This window comes from Opisthocomus hoazin, chromosome 2 (assembly GCF_030867145.1).
Source record: "Opisthocomus hoazin isolate bOpiHoa1 chromosome 2, bOpiHoa1.hap1, whole genome shotgun sequence".
Taxonomy (NCBI): domain Eukaryota; kingdom Metazoa; phylum Chordata; class Aves; order Opisthocomiformes; family Opisthocomidae; genus Opisthocomus; species Opisthocomus hoazin.
The window spans coordinates 26066371-26083212 of NC_134415.1; the positions used below are offsets into that span (position 1 = coordinate 26066371).

A 16842-nucleotide genomic window follows, 5' to 3' on the forward strand; every position below is an offset into this window, starting at 1 on the left:
TGTTCACGTCATGACAATTATAGATTGCATATCTGTCTGGCATCTTAATTAGTAGATTACCTAATCTAGTACTTCAGCCTTTCTGGTTACTGATAGCCTGTGCTTTCTAACCCTTCAGTTAGTCTTTTCATTCACATATGCTATGGTTTTCATATATTCTAGTCTTCCTTAAGCATAGGCTCTTTAGTCATATCCCTAAGGTAGAAGAGAATTCAAACAGGTTTGGGGTGGATCATGCCTTAAAAGTCCAAAGAATTCGTTTATAAAAAGGATCGGATAATGTAAAATTATGAGTCAATCTTCTGTAAAATATTTGCTGCTTTTGAGAAAAATCAGTGCAAAGTTCTGCTCAGAAAAAGCAAATATTTTTGTATAACCAACACACACAAAAAATGTATAGATACAATGCCACTCAGATGTGTTAAACAGACTTGGTCTTAAACAGAAATGTGTCTCCATATATAAAAAGCCTATACTCTGTCTCATACATATATAATATTCTATTACTGTACTTGCTTTCCCAGTAACAGAGAGGTTCATGGTCTTTAATGTATTTATCCTCCTACGGCCCTCACATCAAAGTTTCCAGCAGCTTTCGATCTTATTTGCCAAAGTCATTTCACGTCAGTGCAGTGGGATAAGTTTCTCCTGTGTAGGTAGTTTGTTGAAAGCTTTAGCATTTACGGGATAAAATTGATCCTATCTGTGTCAGTTGTATTACTGTGGCAAATTTGCTGTCAGCAAATTTGTTGTCACAAAAGGTGACAGTGAATCGTTTCTACACGAATGATTTATCACCATTACTTAAGGTCTCGTGTTGAGCTGTCATGTTTGTGTACAGCTGTCCTTTTCTGCAAATGGCAGACTCGTAGCATCGCATGTAAATGTTTTCAGCAGAATGAATTGCCCATCGGATTTAGTAGAAAGCCTCTGACACATCCAAACTGATCAGCTGTGCTCCTTCTATGCAGGGAATGGATGAAGCTATAGCTTACACTGCCGCAATTATACCACGGGAACAAAACCAAAATAGCTGAATATTGGAAGTTTGTTCAAGACTTATCCCTTCTGATCACGTGGAAGAATGAGACTCCTATAGTGGTGGGCAGGAGTGACTGATGTCAGAAGTATCTGTGTTTGAATAAAGCTTAGAAATTTGGAACGTGTGCTTGTGAAAGTAAAGCACATAGAACCAATTTGATTCAGCACAGCTCTGAAGAGTCACGTTTTGGTTCCTCACACTTACTTTTCATACCATCTCTGTGTTAATGTGATCTTTGTTACTCCTATCCTGGAACTGTTTTTCCGAACTGAGTAAATCACTACATTGGTAGAAATTTCATTTTTCTTTTGTGTTTTGAAAACCAAAAGCTTGGACCACGAGTTTGAATCATAATGTTACTAATTTAGAAACATATACTCATTCTTCACCCTCAAAAAAAGTTTGTCCAATTGTACAAACTTCTGCATCCTACTACGTTCATTGCATACACGAATCACAGAAATGTGGTAACACACGAGGCCCTCCAAAAATTTTAGATGACTTTTTAAACATCTCACAGACTGAATCCCAGATTCTGTACAGGTGCCCAGGGGAGTTTTGCTGTCATCAGCAACTGGTAGTTCCTTCATACGGGGATGCTGCCAAAAGCAGGGGGAGAAATAAAAGAAGAGTAACAACTCTAGCTATGCGCTTGATCCCCCAGGAGTCTTCGATCCTGTGCTCAATACAGTAACATCGTCAGAAAGATGCCTATCAAGAGAAATCGTACACAAAACTTCAGGGCGGGAACACTTTCTAGGAATGAACAGAAAATCATCGGGCTATCTGAGGTAAATGTCAGTGCTGGTACAGAGAAATGTATTTGCCATTAAGCTCTGCTGACCTTTTCTCTTTTAAGGTCCTTTTTACAGTTGCTGCTTGTCTGGACAAATATGTCTGTCATTTGGGACTTGTGTTTTCCAAGAGGGCCATTTTGCTCAAGCTGACTTTGCTTTTAAACTCCTCACTTTTAAGTTGCTTTTTCTAACTGAGGTGAAGAATTAAATTGACAAAACACACTGATTTTTCCATATGACAAAACATTTCTGGAGGCTGCTAGGCTGAAGGAGATTAATGCTTCCAGGATTTGAACAGTGACTTAACGTTTGGCAGAAAGAATATATTGGTACCAAAGATATTAATCCTGATGATCTTGTGAAAATTTTCCTGTGTTTGGCCAGGTCATACATGTCCGGAAAACCTGTTTGCCATGTACTAACATATTCTGTTTCCTTACAGCTCCAAATACTAGCAGGACTTTCCTACACAGCAACAGAGTTTTATGTACATCCCATTGTCTTTCACAACATAAAATCCGTAACACAGCCGATCCGCTTGGCTGTTTTCTCCGTTAGTCGCAGGAGCCATGCATGGCCTGGCTCAGACGTCCTTCTGGCCGCGAGCATCTTTGTGGTAAACGCCACGGGGCCTTGAGAGACCCTGTCCTCTTCGCTTACCGTGCTGCTCCTTTTGCATGGAGCTTCTCAGAGGTGAGGAGGAGAGCACAGAAGAAGGATGTCCTTGAGGGAACAACAGCAGCAGAGCCTCAGGGGAAGAGAGGCTGGTCTAAGTGCGAGGGAGCTGGGGAAAAGGCATGGATGGGAGAGGAAGGACCTGTGGCAGGTGGGACAGAGGAAAGGGTAGCAACAGAGGCAGGACCTTGAAGGTTGGAAAGGAGGAGTGAACAAAGGGTGTAGCCACAGGGAAGTGCCTCCCATTGCCAAGTTTCAAGGAGAGAACACTGGCCCCCCCCAGCGAAAAAATAACCCTGTGTAAGTACTGCAGATCCATTAATCCCTTCTCATTTCCTTGAATCCCTTTTAGCATTGAGTTCACCTCAAGCCTTTGTTGAAGGTTGCTCCTGTGAATTCGAAGGTGTCAAGCCCTTCTGAAGACTCACAGCGTGCTTGTGAACGTGGCTCCACGTGAGAGAGTGTTATTTCAGTACTACACCCCCAAAACTATGGGAAATCGGACGCTACGGTTACAGAACGTTACGGTTAAAAATGGAAGCCGCCAGACCCGAGATTTACCATCTCTTTATTCACCACAGAATCCTGATTCACCCTCCGATGCCATCTGTCTCATGCGCCCAGTCAGTCAGAGGTTCGAGGGGAGCGAAAAAAAGAAAGTCTGTGATCGTGCAGCGACGCTGTGTCGTGATGGGTTCCCCGCGCTGTGGAGCAGGCCAAGACTGCACGGGCAATCTTAATTCCGACATTTTGCTTCTTTCAGCTGCTCTGCGTAGCAAAAGCGAGACTTATTTCAGCATTCTTACGGCGCTGTGCAGGCACTCCGTGCGGCCGCACCCGTGTGGACAGCGGGAAGCTCCCCAGGCCTGACCGCAGGTGCTGGGTGCGCGAAGTTCTGGAGATGTTGGTGGAACCGCAGCCTGGCCGGAACTGGCGGTTTCACAGCTTTGTTTTCTGCTTCAGCCAACAGCTTTGGGTAGAAAACCCCACGGGGCGAAGACGCGGGGCGCGAAGAGACATCCCCCCGACCAACGCCAGCCTTCTCCCCCTCCCCGCCCCGGGGGGCGCCGAGGACCTCCCGCACCCCCGCCCGCTGAGGGGAGGGGCGGGGTCTCCAGATGACTGGGGGCGGGGTCTCCAGCTGGCTGGGGGCGGAGTCTCCAGGTGGCTGGGGGCGGGCGCGCGCGCGCGCCAGGCGGCGAGCCCCGCCGCTTCGACGGCGGCCGCTCGAGCGCGCAGGGCGGTGGCGGCGGGTGGGAGGAGTCACGCGCCCCGGCACGCTCCGCTGGCCCGCCCCTCCGCCCCCTCCCGGCGCTCCCGTCTGGCAGCCGCCGCGCCTGCCAGCGCCTCTCCTGCCCGCGCTCCACTTGGTACGGCCCACCCCGGGGATCATGGCGATTGATGGTAAGTAGGCCAATAACGGGCTCCTCTCGCCCCGAATCGCTCCCCTCCTCTCCCTCTCCCCCCCCCGGGCTCCGGGGCGGGCGGGGGGGAAGGAGGGGGAGCGCTCGCACGGCGGCCTGAGGTGGGGGCGCGCCGAAGCCGAGCGGCACCCCCCCGCCCGGCGGTGCCCGGAGCCGGGCTGAGGAGGGCGGCAGCGGGGCGCCTCCTGCCCGACCCTCTCTCTCCCCCCCCCCATCCCGGCGGCGGGGCTCTTCCGTGCGTGGGGGAGAGGTGAGTGTCGCTGCTCCCTCCTCCCGCGCCGGAGAGCGGGGAGGGGGTAAATAATCCCTGGCACGGCGGCCGGCAGCCTTCCGCTCCCTCCTCCGCCGCTGCCCCGGGGGTGCCGGGCGTGCGCCTGTGGGCGCCGTGGAGGGGCCCTGAGGCGGCCGGAGCCGCCGTGAGCCGGCCTTGCTCGGGTGGGGAGGCGGGGGCGGGCGGCTCCCCCGGAGTCGGTTGTGGGGCCAGGGCTGCGCCGCTTCTGCCCGCCGCCGGCTGCCGGAGCGCTGGGGCCGGCGGGGGGCTCCGAACAGCCCGCACCCTGGCTGCAAGTGTCCGCTGCCGAACGTACGCAGCCTCACCCGCCCTCCGCTTCTGGAGGACTTCACCAACTGCTTTAAAACTGGTCGTTCCTCCTGGCCCTGAAGTCTCTGAAAACGGATTCGTTCCCCAGGCGAGGCGGGTTCCCCGCTCTGTGGCGGTTGCCCAGGCTGCCGAGAGCCAACAGGCTGTACAGAAGCTTGTGTCCGCGCATCTTTCTCGTCATCGCTTTAAAACAACGACAGCAAAGGAGTGGGATGTGCTAGACACTTGTTGGGTTTTTTTGGAGATGGTCATCTGGAAAGGCAGGGCTTCTGAGCTTTGTTTCAAAATCTTCCCTCTCGATTCTGAGAGTAATTTTACATCACGTTAACAATCCTTGAAATAAATAAATCCCAGAACTTTATTGTTCCCAGCAAAAGAAGGTCTTCAGGTGTGCTGCTTCCGTGACTGCGGTGTTTCTTTCTGAAAGCATCTGTTGTTCTAGCTTAAAGAATGTAGGAAAATGGGGTGGGGGACGACGCACATACAGTTGTTTGGTTTGCCCGTGGGATGCTTCTGTGCTGTCAGTCTCCTTGAATTAATGATTCAGGCCCCTGTAAGGAGAAGTTACACTGCGCAGGCAAAGCTGCGTGTTCACCCTGACTTGGACGCTGTGCACACCAGAAGTCTAAGTTGGCCAGCTTTAAGTTGGCTGGGTTTTTTCTGCTGAAGAGCCCTCTTAACATTATAAAGAAGATAGCAAAAATTGCTGCTGGGTCTGGGCTTTTTACATAAGTCAAGCTCAGAAAAAAACAATGATCAGTCCTTCAGAATCTGTCTGTGTTTTCATTTTAGGCTGCATTATGCCAGAAATTTGTTAGATCTGAAAATATTCACAAAATGAGGAAATGTTTAATATTTTCAGATTATTTAAAAGGTTATTGCTTCTTAAAAGTTAAAGCAAATACTCATGAATGAATGAAGCCATCTGGCCTTTGAAAAGAATGCAACACTTCTCGTCAGGGCCAGACTTTAGAATTAGCCCAGCTGTCTTGTAGATACTTACATAAAACTGCCAAAATGGGACTTAAGCTCTTGAGAAAATTGGGTGCATGGTTTACAGTTAGATGTGAGGTGAGATAAAAAAAAATCCAGTCATGAAAGTGATCTGCTAGGCTTTGATTTAGTACTCGTCCTGAAGACAGAAAATGCAATGTATTTTTCTGCTGTAGCCTGTAGCAGGCATGCAGCATTCTCTATGCTTTCAACCAAATAGCCAATTACTGTAGATTTGTTAGTATGTGTTACAATTTTTATTCCTGATCTTAGTGTTCTCTCCCTCCTATTTGTGCAACAGTGCCTTGCCTGTTCAGCGGTACTATTTCCGGGCCTGCAGTGTTTAAAAATACAAGTTTGATTTGGGTGAATACTAACTCTTGAGGTCAGGATCAGACCGCAGGATTTCTAGTCTGAAGTGTCAAAATACAGAATTTACATTGTCTCCGAGTGAATTTGTAAATGTATTTGATTAAGTAAACAGAGGAAATACTTTGCTTAGTTTTAAAGACACTGCAGTTGTCCATATTTTTTTGGTAAAGGCATGGGAAATAAACAAGATTGAAAACTTCTGATTCAAGAATAAATATAAAATAGTTCAAAACTCCTTCAAAGCAGGACATACACAGTTATATGTGAAGAGTACACCAAATTAAGAGAGCTCGAATTAAAACAGGTTTTGTTAGCTGCAATAAATTAGCTGCTTTTGGCTGTTCTTAAAAGTCCGTAAGTACCGTTCCCAGTGTCGTTTCATCAGCATACCAGTTTACATTGTTTCTAATACTGAAACCTAAAGTTTTTGTACAAGTGAGGCTTTTTGTATCAAGTGTTACAGAGAACCAGGGAGCCATTGGCCATGGCCAATGACTGTCGTAATTTTGATCAGTGACAATGCTTTATTACTTTTTTGTGTTATGATCACCGACAGACTTTTAAAAGACAAATAATCTTCATGTGACCAAGTTCAAAGCCCTACTTTAGTGATTGTGGGAACAATTACATCTTTTTCTTTAGAAAGTTAATGTTCTGTTAAAACATGTTTATTTCTTTATAAAGACATCAGGTATATAGTTTGCATAGGCCAGGCAGTCTCTAACAAAACTAGTGTTAGTATTAAGTAGGAGCTCTATTTTAAGATGCAAGGTTATTTATTGCTTAGTATTTCCACTTTTTCATAGGGAAAGGTTAAATTAGTCTAATATGGAGAGTATCAGAACGAGAAGGATGGTAGATACAGTAGAGAGTAAGGCCAAACTGAAAGCTGTAGTAAGCCCAGACTGGTAGACAGTCTGTGATTAAGATTCTCTACCTACAGCTGCCCAGGCCTGGGGTCTTGTGGCAGTTTGCTGGGACTGAGAAGAGAGAGAGTTGAGGAGTCCTTCAGCATTGCCATGGTAGTATTCCTCATGGCAGCATTAATTTGATTTCCTTATGCTGGTTTTCCTCTTTTGAGCAATAGCAAAACTTTGGCGCTTGCCGTAAGAGTTCTGTTTAATTGAGGTCTGGGTGAGGAGCTAGCAATGGAAATCACATTGCAGTTGCACGGAGGAGGGAAAAGAAATGTAAAGGTTGCAGTGGGGTGCTTTGTAACATAAGGCAGAATTGCATATCTTGCATATCCTCATCCTACTTTTAGGAGGTTTTCGGGCTGCACTTGAACATGCTGTCATGTGGTACAGGCTATACAAAAATGTATGATATTCAAGGAGGGGAATACATTTAGAGATTAACCTTTTCAGACTGAATTAATTCGTTTTGAAATTAAACTCTTTGCTGTGGTTTTCATCTTGAGGAGTTTAGTGTTAAGAACTGAGTAGTAGTATTAAAGAGAATGATGAGCCGTATAGGTAAAAGGAATCTAGAAGAGAATAAAGAATTGCAGGGTGGTGCTGTCATCTAATAAGGTATTGCCAGAGTAATGAAGCTAATGAACATGCCTCCCCATATTTCCCCCCTGTGATCCTAGCAGTGTAACACTTGCCCTTCCTGATGTAGTATGCCAAGATCCTGTTGTGTATCTAGGCTTTTGAATAGCTTTCATTTTGTCCATCCGTGTCTCTGAAGTGTCCTGAGCTCTCCGATGTTTCTGAAAAGATTGTCCTTCCTCTCTTTCCTCATCTGCCAGCTGTTTGGTTGGGAGCAGGCAGCTGGAGCTGTGTGTGCTATGTATGGATTTATTGGCTGGTTGGCTGTCCCTGTGTTTGTTGGGGTCTGTGTGTTGTATTTGACAGCTGATTTTTTATGAAACATAGAATCCTAGAAGTATTAAGTTCTTAGAACTTTCTGTCAATTTTGGCCTAAATTAGCCCGTGAATTTGTAAGCAATAGAAGGAAGGTGGCAGGCAACAGACTGTTTAATTATATAACCCTCACTTCTTTGGGAAACAAATATTACTGAATGAACCTACATTTTGTTTATGGATATAGGGAGAGAGAGGATTTAGAACACTGCTTCATATGGGTTACATGAAAACTATGCCTAGTTGCAACTTTCCAGAATCCGGAAAGGGGAAAAAAAAAGAGCAATGAGCTGTGTACAGTCCTTAGGTAGGAGTACCATATGTGTGGCTCGTAGGTTGAATCTGGCATAGGGAACAGTTTTATCTTGACTTCCAAGTTACCTGGGATATTCAGGTGTCACTGCAGCATGTACTAGAAGGGTATAAGATGACACAGGGATCCTCAAGTTAGCGCTGACCTGAATTGTCAGTAGTGCTTCTGAATCCAAGTTAGTGCAGCCAGGGTAGGGTTGAGAAGCAGCAGTATTAAATAAAGCCTAAACATGAGAAGCCATATTTCGTACTTAATCCCATTTTTTAAAATATTTGTTAAATGTGGGGTGGATCAAATGTCAGGTTATCAAATTTGATCAGCCACACATAATCTGTTTAATGCTGTCTTATGCTCGTGCAATGTCGTTAGTGGAAACTATTCAGTGAGTATTACGTGGTATTAATTTTGTTACTGTAATTGTAAGGATGATTCCCTGCATTATTTGCTGATGATAGTAAAGCTTTGTGCCATATGGAAAATTGCCATTTTCCTGGTTGGATTTGTGTTGTATCATCATCGCTGTAGTATTATGGATCTGTTGAAATAAAGCCATTAGGTCTCTATCGCCTTTTAGATAATAGAGTGGGCTACCTTTTTTAAAAACAAAATCTAACCTCTAATACTCTACACACTTCTTTTTGAGAAGCTGCTCGTGGGCTGAGATGAAACTATCATACTTGATATAGGAACAGTTGATGTGTTAGGAAGTGAAGTTCTCGAGTTCTGTTCATTTTTAATGCTTAGCACTGTTGCAGATTGGAACTTTTGGCATTCAAGGTGAGCATGCAGGAAAGCAAACACACAGTTACTATCTGATTAAAAATGTTGGCTTATGTTGCAGCCTGTCAAAATACAGGGGATCTATAAAAGAGGAGGGAGTCTTGCTGTCTTCCGGAGAACTTTCAGCTGCTTTAACCATTAGGTCATATTTCTTCTTCACCTTATTCTCAGCCGGAGTCAATTACACTTCTTCCAGCTTTTGTAATGAATGATGCGAGGGAACCACAGCTGATACTCTCAGGCTTTTAAGCTAAGAAATTAATAGATAGCAATGACTTTAAATGGTGCTAGCAGAGGAGATAGTGTTTACAGTAGGAATTTGTATTATAAAACCAGAGTGTTGATGTCTAACTTTTACCATTGAAAACTTCTGGTCTTGAACAAGTCTGCTGCTAATTTAATCTGATACTTATTTCTCTTATTAATAGGCTCGACAGTAAATAATTGTTCTTTGTTCACTTGCTTACATCCACCATCTGTTGTCTCTCTTTTTCCAGGTCCAAGAGTCTTAGTCTATTAAATCACTCCTCATATGGAAACGATTTGTGTTTTATCTGGTTTTATTGACTTCTTTTGCCTTTCTCGGTGACCTCTATGATTCTATATTTATTGTTTGAGGTGGTGGGACAGAGGGGTGACCGAAACTGCACAAAATACACAAAATGTGGGTGCATAATAAGTATACAAAATACCAAATTAGATTTTTTAACTTGTCTCTTTTCTAATAAATTAAAACATTGGCTTTTTAATTTGCTTTTTGACCACTTCCAAGCTTTCAACTTTAAACATTTCATTTTTTATAAATGCAATATTATTTGTAGACTAAAATTGTGAAAAGGGTACTAAAGGAATGCAGAGGTGATTTTACACCGTGGGTGAGGATGGGCTAATGGGTGTCTATAACTTTTTAAGGAAAAATACCATAACGATGCCAGCTGTGAAAGCCTTTTCAGCTTTGTGTACTTTCCTTTACAGCTAGCTGTCTGTTGATCTAAAACCAGATTCTTCCTTAAAAGCAGTTCATGTTATGAGGCAGTTTTTCTAGGGGTTGTTTTGTTGGTATACATAAGCCAGAACACTTTCACTATAGTTGCCTTCTAAAATAAATGTGTAGTATGTTCTATGAAACAGCACAAGGAGTTTCCTAAGTATCTTGTATTCGTAGCAAAAGCATTAGTATTTCCACGTGCTTGAGACACGTTAACATCAACAGTGTGGTAGGTTTATTCACTTGTATCCCGTTTTATTTTTCTGCACCATAACACCTCTGTTTTATGCATTTGCTGCACAGCACTGTTGCCTTCTCGCTTGAGAATCCTGCACGCTTGAGGCAGGTGGCCAGCCTTACCTGTGGTTTGTAGATTGACTATGCCTGTGCCTGACATGGGATCACAGAGCAGGAGTGAAGGAGCTCTGCTGAAGTGCACATCCCTTGCCATCACTGTGCGTGAGCAACAGCTGCTCCTCTGTGATTTGACAGGGTGGGCTCTCAAGGGCTGTAATGAACGCTGTGCCCCTCACCCTGCTCGTGCTGCTCAGTCTGTGCAGTATTGTCATTATGCACAGGAATTTCATGGATTTGTCAAGGGAAAAATTGTTGTCTAATGTTGAATAAAATGTTAAGTGAATGTTTGTTGAATGTAGTCCAAACTTCTGAAAATGCTGATTTAAATACAATCCTCAGCAGGAAAGTAATTTATCATATTATAAGTATGTCCCAATGACAAAGACATTTGTGATATGGTCTAATGTTCTGCTACAGCTACTAAAGTGGATTTGTTACTGAAGAGTGATGTATTTATATGCAGTACCCTAAGTTGCACCACAGTATTGATGCTGGAACTGAGACTGTGTGACACATTTGTCGAAGGGATGGAATGCAGCCTCGCTGAGTTTGTGGGTGATGCCTGATAGGGGAGCAGTTAATATGCTGGAGGGCAGGGCTGCTACCTGGCAAGTGCTCAGCAAGCTGAAAGAATGGGCTGAAGGGAACTGCATGAACAAGGACAAATGAAAAGTCCAAGCCCGTGTAGCACTACCAGCTGCGGACAGACTGTCCAGGAGCATCTCTGCACAAAGGAAGGAACATGAGGGTCCTGGTGAACAGCAACTTGAACATGGACCAGCCGTGTGCCTCTGCAGCAATGTGGACTGACCCTGTGCCCAGCTGTGTTAACCCAGTATGAGAGACACTGGCAAACTGGAGAGACTCCAACAGAGTGCTGCGAAGCTGCTGGGGAGCTGGAGTAAGTGGCACATGAAGAGAAGCTTTGGAAATACGTTTTTGAAGTCTGGGGAAACCTGAAGGGGACTCTTCCTGCAACCTTTCACTATATAAGGAGAGGGGGGTGTCTTAAGAAATGGAGATGGGTTCTTCAGGTACACAGTGAAAGCACATGAGACAATGCATGTGAGCTACATAAAGGAGAAATCCTGACTGGCTATGTCACAGTTTAAAGCAGGGCATCAATAAACTGAGTGACAGATGCTCTCTATTAACCCCCAACCTCCCACGGACTATAAGGAAGAAATGCCCACAATGAGGGAGTGACACCTTCCCCGACTTCCCCTTGGAACTGGTAGTGCCTGGAGAGGTCATGGAATCTCGGTCCTTGGAGAACTTGGTTGGTTGAGGCCCAGAGGAATGTCCTGTAAAGGTGGTCCTGCTCTGAAGTCTCTCAGAATGCCAGAGGTCATTCCTACCCTAAATCACTCTATGATAATGCCTGTGTTAAATTTTCTAGCCCGTTATTTTCAGCACCTAGTAGTGGAGTTTCAGCTAAAGTCCAAACATAGTTGAACTTTGAATTGTACTAGTTTTAGAAAGACATAAAATTTTGCAGTTTAATCAATACAAAATTCAGATGGTGCTTTATATTCTTTGATGTACAACTTTTAATCTTTTTGGTATGATAGTAATTTTGGCAAATAAAGACTTGGTATACAAAATCTCTTGTCTTAAATTGAGAAAATTAACCTTCGTCAGATGTTTCAGCTGCCTCGAAAATATCTGGCCATTTTGTTTGTGCTGAATGTTTGAATGATGTAGAATTTAGGGCCATGAGGTGGTCCTTCTTGCTCAAGAAAATCCAAATGTTTTGGTGAATATGCGTTTCTAAAATTACTTAATCTTTTGTTGTTTCTCATTTTGCTTCCATTGTGTGAAATTATGAGAAGCTTTATGTCCCCAGGTGGGCTTTTTGTAGTCTCAGATTACATTTTGGATGAAGTATTGTGTAGTTATATATGCAAATTCACTTAAAACTTTAAACTGTTAAATAGGAGATCATGTTCATAGTCAAGATGAAACAGAATTAACAATAATTTGTATCTAAATCAAATTTTATTTAACTATAAAAGTATGATGGCCTACCACTATATTAAAATCAGTTACTTCAAAGTAACATTTCAAGACTGTAAAATTTAAGAGGGTCATACCACTGAACGTTTGGGATTTGTGGGCTAGCCAACACAAAACTAGTCATTTCGAACCGAAATGCTAAATTAACAGTTGACATCTTGCTATCATGCAAAATGTTTTCATATTTTCAATTTCGTTTCTTTGAATGACTAGGTTATTCAAAGTTAAGAGACTTCTTGGGAGTTGGAAAGGTGGAAAAACTTATGTTCGTTTGTTAATCTGTGAGTGAAAGCAAGGTGTCAATAGTGTATTAGTTCCAGTTTTGAAGAGCACTAGGGAAAAGAAGAATCTGTCTCGGTCACTTGAGGATAATGTTTCATGTGTTTTATGAATTAGTTAATATAAAATATATAAGAAGCTTTCTTCAGCTTTATTTTTAAAACATGTAGGTCATTTGATGTATTTTTATTTAGGTTGATTTTCATCCAAGAACAGTTTCGAAAAAGAGTAGTAGATTAATCACCTATTAAATAAGAAATACCATTCAGCATTTTCTAACAAAATAAAAAGGAAAAATTAAAATCCTGAATGAATGCTTCTTAAATTGTATAAACTTATTATGTAGCCTTGTGGTCAATAAAAAGTAACGTGGCGATTAATGTTAAAGCTTTATTTAGAGGAACACCATCATACTTTAGCATCTAAATGATTGAAATAAGAGTCTTTTTCTTTAGAAAACAATAGCTAGCAATGCAAAATCCAAACCTAAAATCAGTAATTTATGATGAGATTTCAAGCTGGTTGATTTCACTCAGGACAGTATATAATTAAAATCTAATGCTGCTCACTGTTCTTCTCTCAGTCATTTCTAGGTGAATCTTTATTTTTAACTAACTGTCTAGCATTTGTGTAATGAATTTTTTTTTTCCCAGTAATTTTTATTCTTTCTTCACTGCTGAATTTAAGTCTATCGGGGGAAGAAAATCTAGGGAGAAGAGTTTCAGTCACTCCTTTAGTTTCTCTTTTGCAGCCTGGAGATGATTGCAATGACTTTAAAGAGTGTAGCCTTCTCCCAAAGTTTGTTTGGTATTTTTTTTTAGAGCATTGTTGTGATAAAACTAGATTTATTTTTTTTAAAACTTGTGTTATGTTTTCCTTCAAGAATATTTTCTGAATGGAAACGATATTGGCCAGCTTCTAGAATGCCCTGAAAAGAGGGAGTTATGGTATTGGTATTATAACTGGGTTTTGTAATGTTGTTGACTATAGAAAACTCATGGGATCATTAGACTCGTTGATACTTAATTTCCCATTCAAAAGTATCATTGAGGCTTGTATTTCCTTTGTGAATTCCTTCATTGTCCTCACTAGGTATATTATGTGTTGGTGTTTTGTTTACTACTATAATTCCAACGTTAACATGTTTTTTACTAAAATGTAAACTAAAGCTTAATATTTCTAGCAACAATTTTGTTATTCTTTTTATATATAATCATTGTATAATAATATAATTATTGTATAATAATAATGTTATTCTTTTATAATATATAATTATTGTATAATATATAATTATTGTATTAATGTTTCAAATTCTGTACAGCTTTTTTTAATTAAAAAAAAAAAACTCTTAAGGAGAAATTCCAGGTAAAATTAGTAACAGGCTTTCTCTTTTTTTTTCCCACCATGGAAGACAATCATAACATTACTTTGGCATTCCACTACATTACAAATATTTTTGATATTTTGAGAATTATTCTGTAGATGGTAGTTCCCTCAGAACAGGAAATTATGTTTTATACTTGGGAAATATTAGTGTGGCTTCAGTTAATTTGCTTGTGTTTGTAAGTTTATCTGTATAAATTCTATGTAAAACTCTGCAGACTGCACCGTCGTTAGCAATAAGCCAAAGGTACATTTGTTGCTTTCTCCAAGGATATAATGTATAAATTGAAAACTTGTTAAATCAATCTTTGGCATTTTTATTAAATGACATGGTTTTACAGCTTTTTCTCTTATGCTGTGTATAATCCTTATTAAGAAGGCAACTACATTTTATTTGTTAATATTTTCTAATGATTTATTTCCACATAGGTGGAGAACGAACTTGCGGTGTACATGAGCTAATCTGCATTAGAAAAGGTAAGCAATGATTTGTGAAAGTGAACTTCTTAGCTTGTGAGTAGTACTGATGTGAAATCTGCTACCTAATATTCCAATGTTACATTTTCTGGATCTTAGTGTTGCATCTTTGTGTTACAAAATCTTTTGATGCTGACACTGCAATGAAAAAAAGAAAAAAATAATGAAATAAAATGTGAAATTCCCAATTAAAATTTGGTTTTTCTCAAGAAGGAAAAATGTACTCTTCAATATTGACTGAGTTACGTGGAAGTTGTTAATGTTATTTGGCCGTGATAGGGAACCACAAAAACTTTGAGCTTTGCCTTGTCCAGATATTTGTAGGATGATTTGATTTTCAGTAGTAACAGAAAGTTGTGAGGATGTCTTAAACAACTGATGTGATGGACTGGCAATCTCTGCCTGTGTTTTCAGTTGAGACCCTGATGACTCAAACTTACTTGAAAACAACTGTATCAGTAATGAAACCAGTCAGTAGTTGATAAAGCATACAACAGAGCTGTGCTCAAGAAAGGACTTTTGTAGGTTTGAAGCTGAGTTACAGTGACTGAAGTTGGAGTTTGAAGGTTCAGCTCAGCTGGTACAATGAATAGCTACAGTTCTGTTTTCTGTCCCCTTTGCCAGCCCCATGCTCCTTTCTGCAGCATTGCTGTTGGATCTGTGTTCTGATCTGAAAGCTAATCTTAACCAAAAAAAAAAAAAGTTTCTTCAGGAATTAGTTCTGTGCATTGACTCACTGTTAGGTCAGAAGAGTCTCAGTGCTTTCAAAAGGAAAGGAGTAAGAAAGTGTGGCAGGAGAGGAGGAGGGCTGCAAGACTCTCTTAACAAGTAAATGTTAGACCGGTTTGATACTATTGTCAAACCACATCATACTTGGTAGGGAGAAATTTTGTTTGGCCTCCGAATACAGCTTAGTTTCCATTGCATTCACTTAAATGTTTTAGTAAAATCAGGGTTTTTTGAAACATTTACTTAATATCTGTTGAAAGAATAATGGAGTGTTTTGTGTGGTTTGACAGTATTGTAGTTAAAAACAGTTTTCTGCTTTTCAAAACTGTGAGTCATTTCATTCTTGCTATTTTTAGTCTTTCTCATTTTGAGGGGGGAGGTTACTTTTTCCTTTTTATGTTTTGTTTGGTGTTTTTTTTTAAATTGTTATTTTGTTTTTAAAACTTCTTTATTGCTGTCTTTGTTTTTCCAATGATGGAGAAGTCGGTACATGCAGTGCTCTACATTCCAACTGTAACAGGCTCTGGTTTTGTTTCAGAATTATAAAACTCATTGGAAGTTCAGGAAGCCTACCGATAAAGTTTCAAAATCTATTAATGTTGCAAATCCCTATTTATTTCAGGGTACTGTAGTGATTTTAAGACTGTGTTCTTGGAGGCAGTGCCGTATGGTTTTTAATGTTATTGCTGGGAAGCTAAACTGAAAAGACGTGCTTTTTTTTTTTTTTAAGGTTCTATGTTATGTTTGAATGTTAGATTCTAAGCTCCATTTGTCATTGATATGATGTAATAAACATTTTTCTTAATAACAGTTTCATGGAACCTGTGTTTTAGTGTTGGTGGGTATAAATTAGCCTAGGGAGAAGTGTGATGAAATGCAAAGTGTCTTCTCAGTGCCATTTATACCTGCAATAACTTGGGTTCTTTTTTTCTTCGTATGAGTTTCCATGTGTATTCTAACCTTGCGTGGCCCTGTGCCCAGCCACGTTACTGACAAATTTCTCCTTGTATTGTGTGGAGCAGGTGCATTCTTGGCTGTCCTCTCCCTACTTGAGGTGTACGTATAAAGCAGAAGGTGCTTGCTGTCATACTACAAATCTCGCAGTTGTGCAGTGTTTTGGTTGCTATATCTAAGACTTTACATCATCTGATAGGCATTCAAGATGTTTTTATTGTCTGATTAATGGCCAGACTCTTAAGGATTACTTTATTTGCCAGTTGTCCAGGGCTGCTTGTTTGCCAGGATCAGAGTGCATGCTCAAGATCTATGTTGACCTCCTCAGAATTGGAAGACCTTTCCAAGCTGAGAATTCCTGGCTGCCAGCAGCCTGGAGCTGGTCAGATCAGAACTTCTAGCTCTGTCCTTAATGCCACTGGATACATATTTCAAGCTTATACAGGATTGATTTGAAAAGTCTTGTGGCATAGAGGTCTTCCCCTTCATCATCTCTGGGCTGTGTTGTGAAAGCCAAGCCTTTTTTGGTTTGTGAGCTCACCGTGGAAGTTTGATGGACAAATGAAGTATTCAGATTGACGCATGGATAGTTCTCTGTAGTCTTGTCTGGTGCTAGGTAAGTTTGTACTGTCCCCCTCTCCTTTTTCACTGGTGTCTGTGTGACTGTGGCACTAGGAGAGTACACCCTGACACTCCTAGCATTCATTCACTCATTTTCGTCGAATGCTATCTTTGAGGCTTTGAGAGCTGGTGCAGTGTTTGACAAAATGGTTCTGCGTTTGCTATTTGCCTGA

The 16842-nt window shown here is 41.5% G+C and overlaps 1 protein-coding gene across 2 annotated transcripts in view; it reads left to right on the forward strand.

Annotated features, from left to right (window-relative positions):
- The first annotated feature begins 3837 nt into the window (after positions 1-3837).
- SYT14 (synaptotagmin 14) overlaps positions 3838-16842 on the forward strand; it is a 96595-nt gene continuing 83590 nt past the window's right edge. For both annotated transcript variants that reach the window (XM_075412930.1, XM_075412931.1), the window contains exons 1-2: positions 3838-3918; positions 14318-14365. In XM_075412930.1, coding sequence (XP_075269045.1) covers positions 3906-3918; positions 14318-14365 — 61 coding nt within the window. In that variant the 5' untranslated portion in view covers positions 3838-3905. The remainder of the gene's footprint in view (positions 3919-14317; positions 14366-16842) is intronic.